The 25,615-nt window shown below is 41.1% G+C and overlaps 2 protein-coding genes across 7 annotated transcripts in view; one reads left to right on the top strand and one right to left on the bottom strand.

Annotated features, from left to right (window-relative positions):
• The window catches only part of camk2d2 (calcium/calmodulin-dependent protein kinase (CaM kinase) II delta 2), a 37,725-nt gene extending 35,332 nt beyond the window's left edge, over positions 1-2,393 (top strand). For all 6 annotated transcript variants that reach the window (XM_084572427.1, XM_084572424.1, XM_084572422.1 and 3 more), the window contains one exon: positions 705-2,393. In XM_084572427.1, the coding sequence (XP_084428553.1) occupies positions 705-708 (4 nt within the window). In that variant the 3' untranslated portion in view covers positions 709-2,393. The remainder of the gene's footprint in view (positions 1-704) is intronic.
• Positions 2,394-7,214: 4,821 nt separating this feature from the next.
• Positions 7,215-25,615, bottom strand: part of ank2a (ankyrin 2a, neuronal) — a 56,837-nt gene continuing 38,436 nt past the window's right edge. The window contains exons 49-55 of the mRNA XM_084572645.1: positions 10,264-11,790; positions 9,711-9,800; positions 9,229-9,312; positions 8,896-9,051; positions 8,573-8,746; positions 8,167-8,258; positions 7,215-7,552 (exon numbers count right to left, since the gene is read on the bottom strand). Of these exons, the coding sequence (XP_084428771.1) occupies positions 7,345-7,552; positions 8,167-8,258; positions 8,573-8,746; positions 8,896-9,051; positions 9,229-9,312; positions 9,711-9,800; positions 10,264-11,790 (2,331 nt within the window). The 3' untranslated portion in view covers positions 7,215-7,344. The remainder of the gene's footprint in view (positions 7,553-8,166; positions 8,259-8,572; positions 8,747-8,895; positions 9,052-9,228; positions 9,313-9,710; positions 9,801-10,263; positions 11,791-25,615) is intronic.

The following is a 25,615-nucleotide window of genomic DNA, read 5'->3' as shown; positions in this document are numbered from 1 at the left end:
CGCACCCTCGACAGTCGGCTTGTTTACCTGTACCAGGTAACTGCAGACTCAACGGGGAATAGCACTAGCTTATCATAACAAAATATTGGTGAAATGAACAAGTTTCATGGCAGATAATGCGTTATTTTGAGGCTGCATTTCGGTGCCCCATTCACTCCCATTATATGGATATACGCGGTGCTCCGCTGGAGCTAAATATCTCCTGAAGGACTTCAAATAACACCAAAGCTATATGGATGAGTAAATGATCGTATTTTATGCCAGAAATTAGGTCCAGGTTGTAAAAACCATAGCTCCCCTTTAAAATACAAAGTCGGATCTTCATCACGACTTGTGAACTTGGATCTTAAATAAATTTCCCACCTACAGTGATGTGTATACAAGAGCAAAGCCCCAACCCTCTTTATACTCTTCCATCCAAACTTTGCAGTCTAGCATGAAGGGGAACCCGTTTACCAACTAAATACTGCTTTTTTCTTTGAATAAATATTCATGTCATGTCATGCACCCATAATGTACGTACTGTAGGCAGGCTAAAAAGAATAGACATTGCATTACAAAGCACTGGTATCTCAATCAATGTCCATAAATGACACGCGAGCTCTGTATGTTCACATCTTCTGTGAATAACTGTTATTTATGCAAAGAAATGTGTGAACTTGTCGCCTCATATCTTTGTTCTCTCTTTTTTTTTTTTGTTGCAGTTAATGGAATATCAACATGTCGTCAGAAAAAAAAAAAAAAAAAAAGAAAGAAAAAAGTAATCCCATCAGCAAATCTAGCGGGGCAGTCTACTAGCCAACCCATGACTGCCCTTTGACCTTTGACCCTCCTATAAGGATATGACATCGCACAGGACACAAGTATTACTACATTTTACTGTTATGGCATTTTATTAATGGACATCATTCGACAAAAACCACCGCCGGGTGGCTGCACACCGTATTTGGACATTACGAAAACAAAGCATATTGAGACCTTTTTTTTGTTTTTCTTTTCTTTTTTTTCGTTTGTTTTTTAAGATGTTTTGGTATGCCTTTTAAATATAAAATAGAGATGTTTAAAAATCGACTATTGTAACCTCTCCCGAAAGAATTAGTTCCGTATTTTTATGTGTATTTATGTGCGTGCAATTCAAAAAACATTTGGAAGAATCAGAATGTTAAAATTGAGCTTGCTTTAGTTCTGGTGATGTATATACATTGTGATTGTTGATAAAAAACTAAAAAACAAAACAAAAACAAAACACTGAAATTGCTATTCTTGCTATCAGAGGACTTAAGAGTTTACGTAAAATCCAGTTTATGAGCTACATTTATGTTTGCTATGAGCTAAGTCATACTGTTTAAATTGTCAGATTTCAACCTATAGTACTAATTTAAATGTAAAGAAAAGCAGAGCAGCTTACACTTTGCATTGAGATATGTTTGCCTTTATATCAGTGAAATAAGAAATAAGAGAATGTAGCATATATGTAATATATGAAAATCCAAGACTATTGTCTAGTGCATGGTGGGGGGAGGGGGGCTGTTATCGTGAGTAAGATCATATGAAACTATAATATCTTCTGTTTGCTTTGTCAATCACTGACCTGTTCGTTTGCATTTGTTAATGTTGTGCATCAGTCCTGTCCCAGATGTTTCTAATGTCCTCCCGTATCATGGAACTGTTAAACAAAAACAAAAAAAATAAAAAATCACCAGTGCTACTATCAAAATCTCATATCTAAGAGGAGGGAAAATAAACCCCTGGTTGCTGAAGCACCCCTTGACCATTTTGTATAATAATGAGAAGAAAAACAAGCTCATTTTTTCATAATGTTTGTACTTGTATCGTATGACCGTATGTAAGGTTTCTGTTGTCATTTTGTTCTCGTCATACCGGCGTGTTTGTTGTGTGCCAGCTGCAAAGAGAAGGTGCAGGTGATGAAGATGGAGCAAAGGCACAAGAGTCTCTACTCTCCGTCAGGCCAAGTAATAACCCGGTAGTTGGATTGGTGCGTCCGGAAGCGTCACAACGGCGTCGACTTGAAATGTGTTGCAGTCTGAGAAGAGTGTGGTTAAAAAAAGAAAGCGAGGCGTGAGAGTGGGTGAAGTCGAATGGGAAATGGACTTGAATAAATGTTTGGATGTCTTCCTTGACGATGAGTGCTTCTGCTACCCAGCCGTCTTGCCACTGCAGGACGATGAGTGTCTTCGTCATCCCTACCGTTTGGTCTTTTCAGTTGGTCTGTCTCTTCTTTTTTTGAAAGGGGAAAATATGTTAAACATTTCTTTTGATGAAACGTATGATGTCAATGCAATGCACCACTCCTTATATGGTGTGTACCTGTTGCCAGCATGGCAATGGATGGCTTAACATGTTTAAGAAATAAATAAATCAGCTACAAGGTGTGGTACCGTATGAGTTGTTCTTGTTCTTGCTGGAGAAGAGCTGCTGTTAGAATAGAATATCATGTCATTGTAGAACACAGGTTGTGCAGGCGAACAAGATTTTGTTTTCAGCTCTAGTTAATTACTGCAAATATTTCCTCGTGACCTTTAATCCATCCTAATACACTCTGTGCATGCACTGTCATTGCATACATCCAGTCTATTGTGTACTGCTATTACAGCGCTGTCGTGCAAATGAAACATCACTTGAGACCACCAGAGTAAAATGGCTTAATTTCCCCACTGTGGAAATGATGAATTAAAGGATTATCTAATCTTGTATCTAGTATTGAACAGATAATTATAGCAATTTCTGAGCCACACAAACACAATTTAAAGATTGGACAGTCACTGCTTTCAGCATATTCGCTTATGTTTCATTATTTTTTTGCCTGTAGAAAATTTCTAGCTTAGAGGCGACATCTTGTGGACACCAGTAGGAACTACAGATTGTAGAATATACTTATCTGTAACAACTCTTGACAACTGCATCTTTAAACCGTCATGTAAAATAGAAGAGTGTAAATACGGCAAATAAATTTAATTTAAACCGACTGGCCATTGCAAAGTTTTTTAACTGGCCTACTTTGGGATTTTAGTAAAATATGGGGATTTGTAACCATATGAAACTATTTGCCTTGCTTCTTGGCATTAAATCTATTACAATACATTATTTTAAGATTTAGACATTTGTAAAAATGTATACTGTAAGCATAGTTATTCAATTATATAAACTAGAACATACCGGCAGAAATTTTGCTGCTGCTGCCGTTTCATATGATATAAATATGTGCAAGCGTAACTGTCACATGAGCTGCTTTTAACATTTGGGACGTTTTTGTTTCAAAGTCCAACCTTCTTCAGCCGTTACTTACTGTAAGTAGTAATCACAACAGACACAAAGTCCTTTGTGGTGAGTGTCAAGAGTTGAACCTCTTTTGAAAGTTTAACAAACTTCAAAATGACTTAATGTGAGGCAGCTGCACTCACTCCCTCACCTGTCAGGTCAGCTCTTTCTTTCTTTCTTTTAATATTTACATTTATTTAGACTGTTTCTTTGTGTTGTTTAACTAAATATGGATCATGTTTAGTTGATTAATACATTTGCTTAAGTTAATATATTTTCCTCCAAATATTTGTTTCACTGAGTTTGTTTGGTTTTGATTTCTAATCATTCTCTCTATTGGAGGTTTTCCTGTTTGGAGCTGGTGCTCAAGGGAACTTGAACGTCACATATCCACCAGGTGCTTCCAATCTGGACTGCACCATCTAGTATTTAGAGGGGGGAGAGAGGAGAGGTTTTGTTTTCTTTTGTATATTCTTTCTTCTGTCAAAACTAGTAACATTAATTTAAGATTAAAATGTTAGTTGTGAAGTTATTGTATGTAAAAGGGTTTAATTTTAGAAAATTGTTTACATTTGTAGTTTCTTGGTTTGGTTGTTTTTATTTCAGCCTTTGCATTTTCAAGATGGTTTAGTCCAAAGGGTAATCATGTGTCCAGGCATTCTGCCACTTTTGTCTGTGGGCCTGGGAACCAGTGAGATCTTTAACATCTAGTATCACTGCTGCCAGAGTGTATTTTCCCTGAACCTTTTTTTTTTTTTTCGTATTAAAACTCACTCTGAACTCTGAATTCTGCTGTTTCATGGTCATCATTTTGGGGAACTTTATGCTTCTTAAGAAAGCTCCTCTCATTCTGTGGAGTAAAAACATCACTAACACTTAAATACTTAAATTGTTGTTACTTTTGTTACTTTTTGTTACTTTTCATTACTTTTTTTACTTTTTACACTTTTTACTTTTTGTTAATTTCGCTACTTTTTGTTACTTTTTACTTTACATTACTTTTCATTTTATTGATTTGGGGCCCTTCAGTGTGGAGTTTGTATGTTCTTCCTGGTTGGGTTTTCTCCAGCTTCCTCCCACAGTCCAAAGACATGAGTGTGCATGAACGGTTGTTTGTCTCTCTGTGTTAGCCCTGTGAAAGTCTGGCATCCTGTCCAGGGTGTAACCCTCCTCTATGCTAATGACAGCTGGGATAGGCTCCAGTCCCCTAATAACGCTCTAGAGCAGGGGTGTCAAACATGGGGCCTGAGGGCCAACACTCACCCACAAGAGGGTCAAATCTGGGCCTGCGGGATGAATTTGCAAAAGAAGAGGAGAAGTAAATGATGAAGGAGGAGGAAGAGGGAGAAGGAGCAGGAGAAGTAAAGAAGAAAGCAGAAGAAGAGTATGAGGAGAAGTTGATGGGGAAGAACGAAGAGGAGGAAGAGTAGAAAATGGAGAAGGAAGAAGGGGATAAAGAAGAGATGAGGAGGAGGAAGATGAGAGGAAGAAAGAAAGATGATGAAAATGAGAAAGAGGAAAAAAGACTGGGGAGGAAGAGGAGGGGGAAGAATAGGGGGAGGGGAAGAGGGGTGGAGGAGGGGAGAATGAGAAAATGGAAAACGAGGAAGACAAACGATGATGAGGAGGAGGAGGAGAGACAGATGAAAATGAGAAGGAAGGAAGACTGGTAAGGAGGAGTGGAACGAGGAGAAGAAAAAATAAGAGAAGAAGATGACCAAGGAGCAAGATGAGGAAGAGGAGAAGAAGAGAAGAAAGCGGAAGAAGAGGATGAGGAGAGGTAGATGGGAAGGAGGAAGAAGAGGATGAGTAAAAAAGAGAAGAAGGGGAAAAGGAAGAGATGAGAAGAAGGAGTAAGACAAAAATGAGATGGAAGATGAGGAAGATGGAAAGAATGAGGAGGAGGAGAGGGAGAAAGATGAAAATGAGAAAGAGTGAAGTAGAATTGGTAGGAGGAAGAGAAGGAGGAGTAGGGGGAGAATGGGGAAGAGGAGAAAAAGGAGGGAAAGAAGAAGGAGGAAAGGAGATAGGATGAGGAGAAGGAGAAGTAGATGGGGAAGGAGGAGAAGAAGAAGAATAAGGAAGAGAAAAAGAGGGGAAAAAAATGAGAAAGAAAGAAGAAGATGGGGAAGGAGGAGTGGAAGGAGGAGAAGAAGAAGAAGACGATGAAGGAGAAGAAAGATGGAGAAGAAAAGAAGAAAGCTGCAACACTGTACATTTGTAGATTTTTATTCTCTACCAGTCATAGATACACTGCAGCCATTTTGTTTTTTGGGATTTTGATACAGTAACACATGCCCTTATAGATATTTATATATATATTTATATATATATATGCATTGTATATGTATAGAACTGTCATCATCACAGAAAAAGGGATGCTGATTCTTTAAATTAAAAGCATAACTGTCACAGTGAACTTTCACTAATTTGCATTTTACATTATTTTTTTTCTAAATCACAAGAGAAGTGAAATAAATACATTGCATGTTGTAGATACAAACAGTAGCGATGCTCTGAGCTGTGGGTAGTCGTACGTTTAAGCTGTCACGCTCGCCTCATTGCGCATGTGTCCAGTGCGTCATTGTCTTGTATTTTTCAGCTGTCCCTCTAAAATGAGACTATCTCTGTGACTAAGCAATATTGTACCTCATATCATGTGCACAAAAAACAAACAAATGAACAAAAAAAAACAAAAACATGGAGGCGTTCCCTCCTGACATTCAGGAGTGCAAATTCAACTGTGTAAAATAAACATGTAATTTTCTTCGCCGACATAATCTTGCACACACTCTCTTAATAGACGACTCATTCGCTCACAAACATGTCAACACAACCGCCAACCCTTTATAGTTAAAAATACAAACTAATAAAGCTTAAATAAAACTGTTCATACCTGATCACATTATCACAAACGTCATATAAGGTTTCCAGGTGGCAAATTCTGAGGGAGTTCCTTGTAAATCAAGTTCTACATACTAACTTGTAAACTAAAAAAAAAAAAAAAACAGACAAAAAACTAAACTCTAAAATGAGACATCTTCAAACAGTTTAATCTAAAGATAATTCTGACCAAACTCCCTTTAAAACAGCAGTCAACACGTGCACAGACATACGGCCTCACTCACGCATTCACTTCACACAAAATGAGTCAACAACAACAATTTCGGAGAAAGCAAAAAAAAAAAGTAATAGAGTTCAAACTTAATCACATAACATACGTAGAAGGGAAACAAAAAGGCAGGCGGACAATCCATAGAACGACGAAGCAGTCAAAGCTAAGATCAAACTGACGGATGTTGATTAGTCATGCCTGTTCTACTTCACGTGAGTGGTTATTAATTCCTAGGCTACAGATGTCAGTAATGTTTAGATTATAGATAATATATCATTTCCAAAGACAGATTACACATAGCCTACACGAAACACAACAGCAGCAGTTAAATTCAGTGTCGATACAGTCTGATTTCCTGTCTGTGACATCTTGAACACCTGAATCAAGAGGATCAATAAAAAATAAAAAGCAGAGAGGCTTAGTACAGTGAGCGAGAGTGTTATTCAGAATCATATCTGAGAAACTTGTGAGAGGCAGTGCAATGTGAAATATTGTCTTTCAGCCCGAGCACCTGCTCAGAGAGCGGTGGCGGTATTTCGTAGGCAAAGTGCTCTTTACCTTCAGGAGGTTTGTGTGTTAGTTGAAGTTGTGAATAGTGTTTTGTTGTTGTTGTTGTTGTTTTCTAAGTTGCTCTACCACAGGATCAAGACAAAACTATCCGACAATTCTGACATGGAAAGTAAAATGAGTCAGGAAAACAACTGAAGGCTTTCTTTGGTCACAAAAAAGGCAAAACAATATCGGAACATGAAAAGAAAATCGTGAACACGTAATAGCAGCCAGGGAAGAAAACTCAAAATCATCTTCCCGGACTTATATGGGAAGACTGTGGTAGCTTCGAGGTGCCGCGGTGCACACTGGGATTGCATGTGGCTAATGCATAGGAGTAGCAGGGACTTTAGCGTGGGCAGAGAGCCAGTGAGTGGTGGGGGAGAGTGATACTCATTCTTCTACTCCTCCTCCTCCTCTTCGTCCTCATCATCGTCCTCCTTCTCTTCTTCATAGTAGCGGTGAAAGAGCTGGTGGAGATGCTGCTGGAGACCAGGGGGCTTTAACCCTTTTCTGGGGCTGTCCACTTTCTCTAGAAGGACCCGTTTATGCTGCCCAGCTCCCTTCACCACTGTTCGTCTGAGGGTGCGATCTTTACGCACGTGGGCCCTAGAAATGGAGCGTGACAGTTTAGTATCTTCAAAAAATGCACTTCTCTCTGTGCAAGTTGAAGGAAGAGACCTTATGGGAAAGAAACACACCACACAAAGTATATAAAGCTTTGCAAATCCAACATTCACTTGTGGTCACATATACACAAAATTCATCACTATTTTCCCACTGCAGCAACTTAAAGATTATGTCATAAATTGCGGCCTCAAAGGCATGCGATTAACATCTCCTGGAAAGTACCGTCACAGAAATACCTATTGATTTCTCTTCCTGCAACTAGATTTAGGTCACTTTGTCCCCCGTGTAGCTCCTTAATTGCGTAAAATACTCAAGGTTATCTGACACTCTCACAACATGATGCTACAAAATATAAATAACTGATGTAATTAATACGACTATGATTTAGTTAATCAAATAAATAAAGTGTGCCAACAGCGTGCATGGGACAACAATTGGCCTTTTGTTTCATTCCTCGCACAAAAAAAGTACAGTACTCGAGCAACAGTGACATGTACAAATATTGGTCAGTGTTAGTAAATCCACAACACATCAGTCGTTGTAAAAATTCACACTCCAAACAGTACACACAGGGGCGCTCAGCACTCACACACCTCCTGACCACAGTTCCATCCCCTTTCACAGTCTCACTCTCTACCACATGAGGGAGCTCTGTTCTGCTAAAACCACTTAAATAACCTAGTGCCTGATGGCATAAGAGGGGAGAAAAAAGTTTTTATTTCATTTAGTCATGAAAACAGAAATAGGAGACTTCATATGTATATGTGAGAATTTTCTAAACACTGTAGAGTATAGTTGTGCAGCAGCTAGTGAATACTGATGCATTAGTTATATGCTAATATCATAAAATACATATACAGTATAATTTTTAGATCCCAGGTCAACATCTTGTGCTGTTTTTCGTGTCTTTTGAGTTGTTCCTAACCTAACTAAACCATTTTTTTTGTGTGTGTCTGTGTCTGCCAGTGTCAGACTGCATCCTGGCGGTTGTTGACAAACCTGTTTGAAGTCGTCTTGGGCAGTTGGGAGGTCAGAGGCCAAAGACGGATCACCGTGGTGTGTCACTGTCCTTTCACCTTCTACCACTGTCGTCCTTTCGGTCTGACTGACCTTACGCCCATCGACCTTCTCCTGTGTCGATGATGAGAAACCTTCACATTCAGCAAAAGTTACCTAGATCAGAACAAAAAGTTATTAGCGTATTTAACTGTACTTCAACTGTACTAATATAATTGGTATTGTATTAGATATTTACTGTTAAAAAGAGAATTTGTAGACTGCGTTAAATGAATGAAAACATGCATGGTATACAGTATACACACCTCTGTGTCGTCTCCCTCACTCTTCACTACAGTTCGCTTGACCACTTTGGAGTACCCATCTCCCTCAGCAATGGCGAAGGACCCCTGGGAAGCTCCTTCTGGTGACATCTCCGTACCATCCGCAGAAACACACTTGCGAATAACTGTACGGGTAACCTGGGCAAGATAATGCATTCAAAGGACCTTTCAGCATTTTAAAAACTGGAGGTCTTGTTGTACACTAACATATTTATTTTGTTAAGCTTTACTGATGTTGTCTGTTGTCTACTACAGCTTGAATACTACTACAACTACTGATATGTGTATAAGGACTTATACAGAATCCTGCTTTACCTTTTTGACAACTATGTGTCCATTTTCATCCTTGTACTTTTCTTCTGTCACTGACTGAGAGGGGAGGTCAGGCATTTCATCGGCCTATAAGAGAAACGAGACAAACAGTAGTCAGCAGAGCCAACTTGTGAGACGTTAATTCTCCACGTCAATCGCAACGCATGTTAGACAGACGGAAAAAAGGACACAAAAGTTGCATTTCTGCAGAGAAAATGGGGAGACAAACTTGCATTTTCAGGGTTATGTTGTCAAATAAACCAACAAAGAAGTGTTCACAGCAGCATAAAACACACCTCGATGGGGTTCAGCCATCTATGCAAATCAAGTAGCATTAAATTTATCTTTAAACACACATTTTCACCCATTCTGGTAAAACTAAAGGTTGTTAGACAGAAGACACGGTTACCAGAGACTATTCAGCCTTTTTAAGACGTAGACTCCATGCTAATTTAAAACACCATCAATCATGCTAATTGGGATACCTGAATGAAAACTCTCCTTCGTACTATTCTGGTGGTCAAAATTTCATCATCTGAACTTTCTGACAATGATCCAAGCTCTGCGATGATCTCCTGACCAAGCAACACAAATCCATCAAGATGTAACGAATGACAATATTTGAATGCTGTGATTGCAGCAAAGCAAGCAAAAAGCAGAGTGATATGGTGCACTTTCCAATGTATTGTATGTATTTTTGTACGTAACACTGAAAAGTACAACATGGCAGTCTTTAACATCAAAAAACATCTGGAAAAGATGCCATGCTTTTACTTAATTAAAAAATAACATCGCTTATTGCTGATAACAAAACTATACGTGAAGTGAGTAATACTGCTTGGTTACAGGAAGCACAGTGACATGCTAAGTTAGGACTGGTTAATTCTGAAATCAAAACAAAATAAGGGTTTCTATGCATTTTAGATCCCATTCATGTGGCCAGAGGGTTAGCAGTCATTCCTCTCTGAGGCAAATATAGTATTCAGTGAAGCTCAGCTCTGGGAAAGACTTGCAGGTGTTTAACAAATCTCATCTTACCCTTGTTAGAGATTTATCTGTATCATCACATGCTTCAATTTGTCTGACAGGGGGCAGTTGTGAAGCCTCACACAAACTGAATTCTTCATCAGATGCGTCTGAGTAGTGTTCATCACTTTCTTCCTGTAACTGATAAAGAGGCTCTTGGACAAAAGACGCGTCCTCATAGTCTTCACTTCCAGAAGACAACAGCACTCTTCGATTCATCTTTTCCGGCACACTAGGACGGCCGATGTGATCCAGGGGCGGACCTCTATTCGACCCAGTTCTTGTCCCAGGTTCATCAGGCTCAGTCTCAGAGAAATCTGACGCACCTTGCTTACAGTCAAAGAAAGGCTCTGAGTCAGAATATTCAAACATTGGGCTGTCAGCACCTCTGTGCACAACCTCCATGTATCCTGGAGGTTTGTGGGTACAGATCGAGGAGACCTCTGCATACCCAGGTGGGATGCAGTACTCCTCATCAGAGGTTGACGAGGTCAGTTCAGTTTTGAGTTTGACTGAAGCAGACTGAGAGGGAAAGCATTCATAGTCCACTGGAGTGAGGGATTTTTCTGAATGTTCTCCACTGGTTCTTGGCCCAGCTTTATCTGAAGATAACTCCAAGTTCCCTGAGGATGGGTCCAGCATTGGTTCGTCAAAGCTGAAACATCTTGCAGTTGTAACTGTCTCAGGAGTTAAATCAGAAAGAGACTGAGAAGAAAAATCTTCATTCTGAATGGTTTCAACAGAGGTGGCTTCCTGTGAATGAAGATGTTGTTCTTGGATACTCTGCAATGATGTTTCTCCTGTCACACTCTTGGAATCTTTAAATGGTGTAGCTGTTTTGTGTCCTCCTTGACTTTGGCTGTCTTTATGAATATCAAGGCTTGATGGTACACTTGTCTCAGATGTTTTTGTAACATCATTATTTGCACAGAATGCTCCAGATTCAACTTGAATGGATGCCTGAAAATGTTCTGGTTCAGAGACTGCTACACTTGTCTTGTTATCTTCTGAAAGCTGTACAACAGGTGAAACACTAAGACATTGCTCTTCAAGGTCTTCAAATTCAGATATTTGTTCTGCTTCAGAGCTGAATTCTGACAAAGGAAGATCAAGTGTCACTGGTCTAGATGTGGGCTTCATGTCCTCCAGATCTGAGAGAAGCTGGTCAAGCTGAGGGAACCCAGACCCTGGTGATGATGGTATAGATTCAGGGGACATAATGGTGAGAACATCTGGACTTTCTGCTTGATGTAGCGAGTCTGGGGTCACTGAGCTTGATTTCGCTAACCCAGAATCTTCCCTTTCTTTGGGTAATGACATTTTTTGATCTGGCAGTGAGCTACTTTGATTGGTCAATGTGATGTCTTGTGTTTTACTCTGGTCAGAGGTACCTAGCATTGGTAAGTCTAGCTTTTCTGTGGGAAGTGAATCATGCGCCATGGATAGGGTCTCAGTTGGGAAGACCTGACTCGGTCCTAAATCAACATTTTTTTGTTTTGAAGACTGTGAAACATTTGTCTTGGAAGATGCACCTGATACCTGAAAGAAATGATACAATGGAATGGCAAATTAAAAATAAATACAATGTATGGGTTATTTGATGACAAAAAGAAGACTCAAAATGAAACATGCATTTGTCAAGGACAGGTTGTCCTTCTAAACATGATAGCAGTGTCTCAAATGAATAAATTCACTTGTAGCCCACATGTGTACAGGTCATAATAGTTAACATATTATAACAGATGACATATCTAAGAAGGATTATATGATCAAGATCAATACGTTACTTTTGAAATAATACTCATAGTATCATGTTGTCACTGACAACACAAGTTACAGCAGGGCACAAATGAACTTGAGTCAAAATTGGGATTTGTTGTAACATATGGATGTGTGTTATTTTACATTCATCTGCAGTACATGCTCACTGTCATCATAATGTAAAGTCAGAAAGCATTGCACTTGCCTCAAAAATGCAAAACCCGCCAGTTTATAATATTTGTCACACTTAATATTAATGCTTTCTGATTTTTGCAACTCAGTTGAGATTATATCGGCCACTATGCAGTTATTAAACACTGTAGGCGCCAGTTGAGTGGTACTTAATATCTATGTGATCTTTTTTATGTTTGCTATCAAAACACTGGAAGCGTGTGACTAGCAAACAGCAAGACAAACATAAAAAACAGTACATGCATGTACTGTATGTCACTTGATTTAGACTTTTCTGTCTTTAAACGCTCTGCAACGTATGCTACAGTAAGTTACTATCATAGAAAGACAAGTCATTTTGATTAGTTTAGCTTCACTAAACAATCACTCCGTCTGCTCTGATGCAAACATGCCACAGTGGGACAGCAAAGCCTTTGTTTTGTTAATAGTGGAAGCCTGAGGAACAGTTCCACACTCACACTTTATATTTTACCACTGCATTCACTGATTAGCGAGAGCTTGTGCTGTCTTACCGAACACCATGGAACATTTTCTCTTGTTTCTTGGTCATGGATTTTCTTTTCATGTTCTTGGGAAATCAAATCTTGGGCGTGTCATCTTTAATTGTGAGTCATGGTCTGTCCATTTATGTCCATGTAGTCTTCATTTCACAGATTCCTTCTTTGTTTGAGGGTTGTTTTGTTTTTGTTGTTGTTTTTTTAATGAGAAACATAATACAGCCAGACAGCATGATGATATCATGCAGAGTTTTTTTTTCAACAGATGGCATGTGACTCAACTGTACAAAACTGACTAAAGCCTGACCTGATCTAGAGAAAGACCAATCATTTGTGAGCTGTGCGTCCTCTTCCAGCTGTTTCCAGTTCATTAGTCTTCCAGGATATAAATCTGTTACTGTAAGTTCTGGAGTGTGAGATAGTGAGCAATTCTGTAATGGTTTGGAGCCTGGTGTCATGCTTTCAAAATGACAAGATTTGGCTGAGGCACATGGCTTTCCCATACAGAGTTAGATCTTCCCCAAGTATTCAAGAAATACGTCTTATTACAGACATACTAGGGCTGTCATAATCAGTACAAAAATTGTCTGAACACAGTTATTTGAACTGACAGCATTCCTTTTGCATAATCGTTATAATCGTTTCCATTCACCTGTGTAAAAACAAAATCTCTATTCCAAGCAGTTTTCCGCTATTTGGAGCTTGAGGGGACCTCTTTTAATAATGTCACATTGTTGCATCTTCTTCCTTAACTTATACTTTTTACCAACCATATTTTGATACACACTTATTGACATTGACTTAATAAATATATATATTTGCATGGAAAGCCCAATAACTTGCAGCAATGCAACCAGATTTACAATGAAAAAGGGGTGGTCTGAGGCATTAACGCTGCAGTTGTTAAAACCCCTCTACAGATCCAACACCCCACCAAATTTGGCAAACTTGGAAAGACAGCAACAGCAGCAGTTCCACAAAACAATTGACTCAATGGACGATCAGATCTAAATGATCTTATCAAACATTGAAACATAAATCATTGCAATATCTCTAAAGCATTGTGTAATAAAGGGACAGGGATTTTGCTTTTGGGATTTCATTTTTTGACACAGAAAGAGGACTGTGAGTCCAGACTAAGCTGTTTCACACTGATATATTTAGGAAGCACAATGACATGCAGGTGAAAAAATCTGTGATTATTTTGTCTTGTTTTGTGTCTTTATGTTTTTGTACAGTGACCTTGCGAGTCTTGAAAGGCGCTTATAAATAAAGTGTATTATTATTATTATTATTATTACAAAAACTGAAAATAAATAAATAAATAAATAAATAAAATTCATCTGACTTTAGTCATTTCTTTAGCTATGATTTTTTTTGTTGTTCTCCTGTTTGTCTGCTTACTGTATCCGGATAATTCTTAAGATAACGACAATGCAGGATTAAATATCTTGGGTGAATTCAGACGATGGTGATTCACAACAAGAGCATTGTCCCTTATAAACTGGGTCATACAGATGGGAAATTAGGTTGTTAGGAAGAGGTTTTGATTTTATCCTGTCCTCCTTGGCAAATGATACTTCATCTGATTGACATGAGAAGGTATCAGAAGAAAGCATTTTAAGCTGGGTGTGTTTATGCAAAGACACATGTAGTGAAGTAGAATTCTCAGAAGATATAGGTGTTCTACCATGCAAAACGTCTGCATATGTAAGAGCCCTTGTAGTGAATAGCACTGGGGCTGAAGTTATGCCTATACCCAAGTGCTTGGTTTCAGCACTTGAATCAAATGAATCTGGTGAATCTGGTCTGTTTTGGTCAAACATTTCCTCAAGGTAAAATTCAAACTCCTCACCATCTGACATTGTTGAGAGTGGTGAGTGTGGCCTATTTTCAGAATATTGTAAAAAGTGGTTACAGTGTTGAGAGGTTGTCTGAGAAAATGTACTACTGGGGCCCAAAGAGCAATGTTCAACTGATGCCACAGATTCTGGTGAGGATGCTCTTAAGTCTGCCAGCCAGGCATTCAAACCGGGAAAGTCGTCAACAAAAGACAATGATTCTGGTGTTGATGCCCTGCTGCTAAATAGCTTATCCAGTTCAAAGTCTGATAAAACTGACTGCGGAGATACTGGTCTGGCCCCATCAAAAAGAATTTCCAGGCAAAAATCTCTACCTTCCCAGTCTGATAATGCTGATTCTGGTGTAAATGACCTGTATCCTGTCAATTCCACATTGCAATCAATATGGGAAGACCTAAACTGAGGAACAGGTGAATCAGGAGACAGGGCCCTAAGTTCATTTTGACACTCCACGGACTCAGGAGACCCCGGCCTTAACTCTGCCAACACATCGTCTAAAATGGGGAAGGTGCACTCCTCCTCTGATGACAACGATTGAGACCAAACACTTCTCAACTGAGATGTTTTCCCACCCACCAAAGAATCTTCCTGTTTCTCATGTGAAATGCCTTGCACTACATCTGCATATGTAAGAGCCCTTGTAGTGAATAGCACTGGGGCTGCAGTTATGCCTATACCCAAGTGCTTGGTTTCAGCACTTGAATCAAATGAATCTGGTGAATCTGGTCTGTTTTGCTCAAACATTTCTTCAAGGTAAAATTCAAACTCCTCACCATCTGAGAATGTTGAGAGTGGTGAGTGTGGCGTATTTTCAGAATATTGTAAAAAGTAGTTACAGTGTTGAGAGGTTGTCTTAGGAAATGTACTACTGGGGCCCAAAAAGCAATGTTCAACTGATGCCACAGATTCTGGTGAGGATGCTCTTAAGTCTGCCAGCCAGGCATTCAAATGCGGAAAGTCATCAACAAAAGACAGTGATTCTGGGGTCAATGCCCTGCTGCTCAATAGCTTATCCAGTTCAAAGTCTGATAAAACTGACTGCGGAGATACTGGTCTGGCCCCATCAAAAAGAATTTCCAGGCAAAAATCTCCACCTTCCCAGTCCGATGATGCTGATTCTGGTGTAAATGACCTGCATCCTGTCAATTCCACATTGCAATCAATATGGGAAGACCTAAAATGAGGAACAGGTGAATCAGGAGACAGGGCCCTAAGTTCATTTTGAGACTCCACGGACTCAGGAGACCCCGGCCTTAATTCCGCCAACACATCATCTAAAATGGGGAAGGTGCACTCCTCCTCTGATGACATCGATTGAGACCAAACACTTCTCAACTGAGATGTTTTCCCACCCACCAAAGAATCTTCCTGTTTCTCATGTGAAATGCCTCGCATTACATCTGCATATGTAAAAGCCCTTGTAGTGAATAGCACTGGGGCTGAAGTTATGCCTATACCCAAGTGCTTGGTTTCAGCACTTGAATCAAATGAATCTGGTGAATCTGGTCTGTTTTGGTCAAACATTTCCTCAAGGTAAAATTCAAACTCCTCACCATCTGACATTGTTGAGAGTGGTGAGTGTGGCGTATTTTCAGAATATTGTAAAAAGTAGTTACAGTGTTGAGAGGTTGTCTGAGAAAACGTACTACTGGGGCCCAAAGAGCAATGTTCAACTGATGCCACAGATTCTGGTGAGGATGCTCTTAAGTCTGCCAGGCAGGCATTCAAATGCGGAAAGTCGTCAACAAAAGACAATGATTCTGGTGTTGATGCCCTGCTGCTAAATAGCTTATCCAGTTCAAAGTCTGATAAAACTGACTGCGGAGATACTGGTCTGGCCCCATCAAAAAGAATTTCCATGCAAAAATCTCTACCTTCCCAGTCTGATAATGCTGATTCTGGTGTAAATGACCTGTATCCTGTCAATTCCACATTGCAATCAATATGGGAAGACCTCAACTGAGGAACAGGTGAATCAGGAGACAGGACTCTAAGTTCATTTTGAGACTCCACGGACTCAGGAGACTCCGGCCTTAACTCGGCCAACACATCATCTAAAATGGGGAAGGTGCACTCCTCCTCTGATGACACAGATTGATTCCCAAAGCTTGTCACGTGAGATGTATTTCCACTCACCAAAGAATCTTCCTGTTTCTCATGTGAAATGCCTCGCACTACATCTGCATATGTAAGAGCCCTTGTAGTGAACAGCACTGGGGCTGCAGTTATGCCAATACCCAAGTGCTTGGTTTCAGCACTTGAATCAAATGAATCTGGTGAATCTGGTCTGTTTTGGTCAAACATTTCCTCAAGGTAAAATTCAAACTCATCACCATCTGACATTGTTGAGAGTGGTGAGTGTGGCCTATTTTCAGAATATTGTAAAAAGTAGTTACAGTGTTGAGAGGTTGTCTTAGGAAATGTACTACTGGGGCCCAAAAAGCAATGTTCAACTGATGCCACAGATTCTGGTGAGGATGCTCTTAAGTCTGCCAGCCAGGCATTCAAATGCGGAAAGTCGTCAACAAAAGACAGTGATTCTGGGGTCAATGCCCTGCTGCTCAATAGCTTATCCAGTTCAAAGTCTGATAAAACTGACTGTGGAGATACTGGTCTGGCCCCATCAAAAAGAATTTCCAGGCAAAAATCTCTACCTTCCCAGTCCGATGATGCTGATTCTGGTGTAAATGACCTGTATCCTGTCAATTCCACATTGCAATCAATATGGGAAGACCTAAAATGAGGAACAGGTGAATCAGGAGACAGGGCCCTAAGTTCATTTTGAGACTCCACGGACTCAGGAGACCCCGGCCTTAATTCCGCCAACACATCATCTAAAATGGGGAAGGTGCACTCCTCCTCTGATGACATCGATTGAGACCAAACACTTCTCAACTGAGATGTTTTAACACCCACCAAAGAATCTTCCTGTTTCTCATGTGAAATGCCTCGCATTACATCTGCATATGTAAGAGCCCTTGTAGTGAACAGCACTGGGGCTGAAGTTATGCCTATACCCAAGTGCTTGGTTTCAGCACTTGAATCAAATGAATCTGGTGAATCTGGTCTGTTTTGGTCAAACATTTCCTCAAGGTAAAATTCAAACTCCTCACCATCTGACATTGTTGAGAGTGGTGAGTGTGGCCTATTTTCAGAATATTGTAAAAAGTAGTTACAGTGTTGAGAGGTTGTCTGAGAAAATGTACTACTGGGGCCCAAAGAGCAATGTTCAACTGATGCCACAGATTCTGGTGAGGATGCTCTTAAGTCTGCCAGCCAGGCATTCAAACCGGGAAAGTCGTCAACAAAAGACAATGATTCTGGTGTTGATGCCCTGCTGCTAAATAGCTTATCCAGTTCAAAGTCTGATAAAACTGACTGTGGAGATACTGGTCTGGCCCCATCAAAAAGAATTTCCAGGCAAAAATCTCTACCTTCCCAGTCTGATAATGCTGATTCTGGTGTAAATGACCTGTATCCTGTCAATTCCACATTGCAATCAATATGGGAAGACCTAAACTGAGGAACAGGTGAATCAGGAGACAGGGGCCTAAGTTCATTTTGAGACTCCACGGACTCAGGAGACCCCGGCCTTAACTCCGCCAACACATCGTCTAAAATGGGGAAGGTGCACTCCTCTGATGACAACGATTGAGACCAAACACTTCTCAACTGAGATGTTTTCCCACCCACCAAAGAATCTTCCTGTTTCTCATGTGAAATGAATTGCACTACATCTGCATATGTAAGAGCCCTTGTAGTGAACAGCACTGGGGCTGCAGTTATGCCTATACCCAAGTGCTTGGTTTCAGCACTTGAATCAAATGAATCTGGTGAATCTGGTCTGTTTTGGTCAAACATTTCCTCAAGGTAAAATTCAAACTCCTCACCATCTGACATTGTTGAGAGTGGTGAGTGTGGTGTATTTTCAGAATATTGTAAAAAGTAGTTACAGTGTTGAGAGGTTGTCTGAGGAAATGTACTACTGGGGCCCAAAAAGCAATGTTCAACTGATGCCACAGATTCTGGTGAGGATGCTCTTAAATCTGCCAGCCAGGCATTCAAATGCGGAAAGTCGTCAACAAAAGACAGTGATTCTGGTGTCGATGCCCTGCTGCTCAATAGCTTATCCAGTTTAAAGTCTGATAAAACTGACTGCGGAGATACTGGTCTGGCCCCATCAAAAAGAATTTCCAGGCAAAAATCTCTACCTTCCCAGTCCGATGATGCTGATTCTGGTGTAAATGACCTGTATCCTGTCAATTCCACATTGCAATCAATATGGGAAGACCTGAACTGAGGAACAGGTGAATCAGGAGACAGGGCCCTAAGTTCATTTTGAGACTCCACGGACTCAGGAGACTCTGGCCTTAACTCCACCAACACATCATCTAAAATGGGGAAGGTGCACTCCTCCTCTGATGACACAGATTGATTCCCAAAGCTTGTCACGTGAGATGTATTTCCACTCATCAGAGAATCTTCCTGTTTCTCATGTGAAATGCCTTGCACTACATCTGCATATGTAAGAGCCCTTGTAGTGAACAGCACTGGGGCTGCAGTTATGCCAATACCCAAGTGCTTGGTTTCAGCACTTGAATCAAATGAATCTGGTGAATCTGGTCTGTTTTGGTCAAACATTTCCTCAAGGTAAAATTCAAACTCCTCACCATCTGACATTGTTGAGAGTGGTGAGTGTGGCCTATTTTCAGAATATTGTAAAAAGTAGTTACAGTGTTGAGAGGTTGTCTGAGAAAATGTACTACTGGGGCCCAAAGAGCAATGTTCAACTGATGCCACAGATTCTGGTGAGGATGCTCTTAAATCTGCCAGCCAGGCATTCAAATGCGGAAAGTCATCAACAAAAGACAGTGATTCTGGGGTTGATGCCCTGCTGCTAAATAGCTTATCCAGTTCAAAGTCTGATAAAACTGACTGCGGAGATACTGGTCTGGCCCCATCAAAAAGAATTTCCAGGCAAAAATCTCTACCTTCCCAGTCCGATGATGCTGATTCTGGTGTAAATGACCTGTATCCTGTCAATTCCACATTGCAATCAATATGGGAAGACCTGAACTGAGGAACAGGTGAATCAGGAGACAGGGCCCTAAGTTCATTTTGAGACTCCACGGACTCAGGAGACTCCGGCCTTAACTCCGCCAACACATCAGCTAAAATGGGGAAGGTGCACTCCTCCTCTGATGACAACGATTGAGACCAAACACTTCTCAACTGAGATGTTTTCCCACCCACCAAAGAATCTTCCTGTTTCTCATGTGAAATGCCTTGCACTACATCTGCATATGTAAGAGCCCTTGTAGTGAACAGCACTGGGGCTGCAGTTATGCCAATACCCAAGTGCTTGGTTTCAGCGCTTGAATCAAATGAATCTGGTGAATCTGGTCTGTTTTGGTCAAACATTTCCTCAAGGTAAAATTCAAACTCCTCACCATCTGACATTGTTGAGAGTGGTGAGTGTGGCCTATTTTCAGAATATTGTAAAAAGTAGTTACAGTGTTGAGAGGTTGTCTGAGAAAATGCACTACTGGGGCCCAAAGAGCAATGTTCAACTGATGCCACAGATTCTGGTGAGGATGCTCTTAAATCTGTCAGCCAGGCATTCAAATGCGGAAAGTCATCAACAAAAGACAGTGATTCTGGGGTCGATGCCCTGCTGCTCAATAGCTTATCCAGTTCAAAGTCTGATAAAACTGACTGCGGAGATACTGGTCTGGCCCCATCAAAAAGAATTTCCAGGCAAAAATCTCTACCTTCCCAGTCCGATGATGCTGATTCTGGTGTAAATGACCTGTATCCTGTTAATTCCACATTGCAATCAATATGGGAAGACCTGAACTGAGGAACAGGTGAATCAGGAGACAGGGCCCTAAGTTCATTTTGAGACTCCACGGACTCAGGAGACTCTGGCCTTAACTCCGCCAACACATCATCTAAAATGGGGAAGGTGCACTCCTCCTCTGATGACACAGTTTGATTCCCAAAGCTTGTCACGTGAGATGTATTTCCACTCATCAGAGAATCTTCCTGTTTCTCATGTGAAATGCCTCGCACTACATCTGCATATGTAAGAGCCCTTGTAGTGAACAGCACTGGGGCTGCAGTTATGCCAATACCCAAGTGCTTGGTTTCAGCACTTGAATCAAATGAATCTGGTGAATCTGGTCTGTTTTGGTCAAACATTTCCTCAAGGTAAAATTCAAACTCCTCACCATCTGACATTGTTGAGAGTGGTGAGTGTGGCCTATTTTCAGAATATTGTAAAAAGTAGTTACAGTGTTGAGAGGTTGTCTGAGAAAATGTACTACTGGGGCCCAAAGAGCAATGTTCAACTGATGCCACAGATTCTGGTGAGGATGCTCTTAAATCTGCCAGCCAGGCATTCAAATGCGGAAAGTCATCAACAAAAGACAGTGATTCTGGGGTTGATGCCCTGCTGCTAAATAGCTTATCCAGTTCAAAGTCTGATAAAACTGACTGCGGAGATACTGGTCTGGCCCCATCAAAAAGAATTTCCAGGCAAAAATCTCCACCTTCCCAGTCCGATGATGCTGATTCTGGTGTAAATGACCTGTATCCTGTTAATTCCACATTGCAATCAATATGGGAAGACCGGAACTGAGGAACAGGTGAATCAGGAGACAGGGCCCTAAGTTCATTTTGAGACTCCACGGACTCAGGAGACTCCGGCCTTAACTCCGCCAACACATCATCTAAAATGGGGAAGGTGCACTCCTCCTCTGATGACACAGTTTGATTCCCAAAGCTTGTCACGTGAGATGTATTTCCACTCATCAGAGAATCTTCCTGTTTCTCATGTGAAATGCCTCGCACTACATCTGCATATGTAAGAGCCCTTGTAGTGAACAGCACTGGGGCTGCAGTTATGCCAATACCCAAGTGCTTGGTTTCAGCACTTGAATCAAATGAATCTGGTGAATCTGGTCTGTTTTGGTCAAACATTTCCTCAAGGTAAAATTCAAACTCCTCACCATCTGACATTGTTGAGAGTGGTGAGTGTGGCCTATTTTCAGAATATTGTAAAAAGTAGTTACAGTGTTGAGAGGTTGTCTGAGAAAATGTACTACTGGGGCCCAAAGAGCAATGTTCAACTGATGCCACAGATTCTGGTGAGGATGCTCTTAAATCTGCCAGCCAGGCATTCAAATGCGGAAAGTCATCAACAAAAGACAGTGATTCTGGGGTTGATGCCCTGCTGCTAAATAGCTTATCCAGTTCAAAGTCTGATAAAACTGACTGCGGAGATACTGGTCTGGCCCCATCAAAAAGAATTTCCAGGCAAAAATCTCCACCTTCCCAGTCCGATGATGCTGATTCTGTTGTAAATGACCTGTATCCTGTTAATTCCACATTGCAATCAATATGGGAAGACCTGAACTGAGGAACAGGTGAATCAGGAGACAGGGCCCTAAGTTCATTTTGAGACTCCACGGACTCAGGAGACTCTGGCCTTAACTCCGCCAACACATCATCTAAAATGGGGAAGGTGCACTCCTCCTCTGATGACACAGATTGATTCCCAAAGCTTGTCACGTGAGATGTATTTCCACTCATCAGAGAATCTTCCTGTTTCTCATGTGAAATGCCTCGCACTACATCTGCATATGTAAGAGCCCTTGTAGTGAACAGCACTGGGGCTGCAGTTATGCCAATACCCAAGTGCTTGGTTTCAGCACTTGAATCAAATGAATCTGGTGAATCTGGTCTGTTTTGGTCAAACATTTCCTCAAGGTAAAATTCAAACTCCTCACCATCTGACATTGTTGAGAGTGGTGAGTGTGGCCTATTTTCAGAATATTGTAAAAAGTAGTTACAGTGTTGAGAGGTTGTCTGAGAAAATGTACTACTGGGGCCCAAAGAGCAATGTTCAACTGATGCCACAGATTCTGGTGAGGATGCTCTTAAATCTGCCAGCCAGGCATTCAAATGCGGAAAGTCATCAACAAAAGACAGTGATTCTGGGGTTGATGCCCTGCTGCTAAATAGCTTATCCAGTTCAAAGTCTGATAAAACTGACTGCGGAGATACTGGTCTGGCCCCATCAAAAAGAATTTCCAGGCAAAAATCTCTACCTTCCCAGTCCGATGATGCTGATTCTGGTGTAAATGACCTGTATCCTGTCAATTCCACATTGCAATCAATATGGGAAGACCTGAACTGAGGAACAGGTGAATCAGGAGACAGGGCCCTAAGTTCATTTTGAGACTCCACGGACTCAGGAGACTCTGGCCTTAACTCCGCCAACACATCATCTAAAATGGGGAAGGTGCACTCCTCCTCTGATGACACAGATTGATTCCCAAAGCTTGTCACGTGAGATGTATTTCCACTCACCAAAGAATCTTCCTGTTTCTCATGTGAAATGCCTCGCACTACATCTGCATATGTAAGAGCCCTTGTAGTGAACAGCACTGGGGCTGCAGTTATGCCTATACCCAAGTGCTTGGTTTCAGCGCTTGAATCAAATGAATCTGGTGAATCTGGTCTGTTTTGGTCAAACATTTCTTCAAGGTAAAATTCAAACTCCTCACCATTTGAGACTGTTGAGAGTGGTGAGTGTGGCGTATTATCAGAATATTGTAAAAAGTAGTTACAGTGTTGAGAGGTTGTCTGAGGAAATGTACTACTGGGGCCCAAAAAGCAATGTTCAACTGATGCCACAGATTCTGGTGAGGATGCTCTTAAGTCTGCCAGCCAGGCATTCAAATGCGGAAAGTCGTCAACAAAAGACAGTGATTCTGGTGTTGATGCCCTGCTGCTAAATAGCTTATCCAGTTCAAAGTCTGATAAAACTGACTGCGGAGATACTGGTCTGGCCCCATCAAAAAGAATTTCCAGGCAAAAATCTCTACCTTCCCAGTCCGATGATGCTGATTCTGGTGTAAATGACCTGTATCCTGTCAATTCCACATTGCAATCAATATGGGAAGACCTGAACTGAGGAACAGGTGAATCAGGAGACAGGGCCCTAAGTTCATTTTGAGACTCCACGGACTCAGGAGACTCCGGCCTTAACTCCGCCAACACATTGTCTGTAATGGGGAAGGTGCACTCCTCCTCTGATGACAACGATTGAGACCAAACACTTCTCAACTGAGATGTTTTCCCACCCACCAAAGAATCTTCCTGTTTCTCATGTGAAATGAATTGCACTACATCTGCATATGTAAGAGCCCTTGTAGTGGACAGCACTGGGGCTGCAGTTATGCCTATACCCAAGTGCTTGGTTTCAGCACTTGAATCAAATGAATCTGGTGAATCTGGTCTGTTTTGGTCAAACATTTCTTCAAGGTAAAATTCAAACTCCTCACCATCTGAGACTGTTGAGAGTGGTGAGTGTGGTGTATTTTCAGAATATTGTAAAAAGTAATTACAGTGTTGAGAGGTTGTCTGAGAAAATGTACTACTGGGGCCCAAAGAGCAATGTTCAACTGATGCCACAGATTCTGGTGAGGATGCTCTTAAATCTGTCAGCCAGGCATTCAAATGCGGAAAGTCATCAACAAAAGACAGTGATTCTGGGGTTGATGCCCTGCTGCTAAATAGCTTATCCAGTTTAAAGTCTGATAAAACTGACTGCGGAGATACTGGTCTGGCCCCATCAAAAAGAATTTCCAGGCAAAAATCTCCACCTTCCCAGTCCGATGATGCTGATTCTGGTGTAAATGACCTGTATCCTGTTAATTCCACATTGCAATCAATATGGGAAGACCTGAACTGAGGAACAGGTGAATCAGGAGACAGGGCCCGAAGTTCACTTTGAGACTCCACGGACTCAGGAGACTCTGGCCTTAACTCCGCCAACACATCATCTAAAATGGGGAAGGTGCACTCCTCCTCTGATGACACAGATTGATTCCCAAAGCTTGTCACGTGAGATGTATTTCCACTCATCAGAGAATCTTCCTGTTTCTCATGTGAAATGCCTCGCACTACATCTGCATATGTAAGAGCCCTTGTAGTGAACAGCACTGGGGCTGCAGTTATGCCTATACCCAAGTGCTTGGTTTCAGCACTTGAATCAAATGAATCTGGTGAATCTGGTCTGTTTTGGTCAAACATTTCCTCAAGGTAAAATTCAAACTCCTCACCATCTGACATTGTTGAGAGTGGTGAGTGTGGCCTATTTTCAGAATATTGTAAAAAGTAGTTACAGTGTTGAGAGGCTGTCTGAGAAAATGTACTACTGGGGCCCAAAGAGCAATGTTCAACTGATGCCACAGATTCTGGTGAGGATGCTCTTAAATCTGTCAGCCAGGCATTCAAATGCGGAAAGTCATCAACAAAAGACAGTGATTCTGGGGTTGATGCCCTGCTGCTAAATAGCTTATCCAGTTCAAAGTCTGATAAAACTGACTGCGGAGATACTGGTCTGTCCCCATCAAAAAGAATTTCCAGGCAAAAATCTCTACCTTCCCAGTCCGATGATGCTGATTCTGGTGTAAATGACCTGTATCCTGTCAATTCCACATTGCAATCAATATGGGAAGACCTGAACTGAGGAACAGGTGAATCAGGAGACAGGGCCCTAAGTTCATTTTGAGACTCCACGGACTCAGGAGACCCCGGCCTTAACTCGGCCAACACATCATTTAAAATGGGGAAGGTGCACTCCTCCTCTGATGCCACAGATTGATTCCCAAAGCTTGTCAAGTGAGATGTATTTCCACTCACCAAAGAATCTTTCTGTTTCCCATGTGGAATTCCCCGTACAACATCTGCAACATATGTAAGAGGCCTTGTAATTGATAGCACGTGGGTTTCAATTCCTCTTACACACAAGGGTTTGTTTTGAAAACATGTGGGAATTATGTCACATAAATTTGGTATTTTTTCATCCGTTTTCTGAGTGTCATCTTTTGTTGTATTTATTGTGCTTTCAATGCGTAAATTATTATTTCGAGTCTCTAAATTTCCCTCGGTTGTTTTTGGCTGTGGTCCTAATATGCTTTTGCCAGTTTCATGTTGAGAATCTTTCTTTACAGTTTTACTTAAGCATGTGTCAGACACTGC

This window comes from Chelon labrosus (genome assembly GCF_963514085.1).
Source record: "Chelon labrosus genome assembly, chromosome: 2".
NCBI lineage: Eukaryota > Metazoa > Chordata > Actinopteri > Mugiliformes > Mugilidae > Chelon > Chelon labrosus.
The sequence above is the reverse complement of the archived record's forward strand: the minus strand, read 5'-3'. Positions and strand labels throughout refer to the sequence as shown.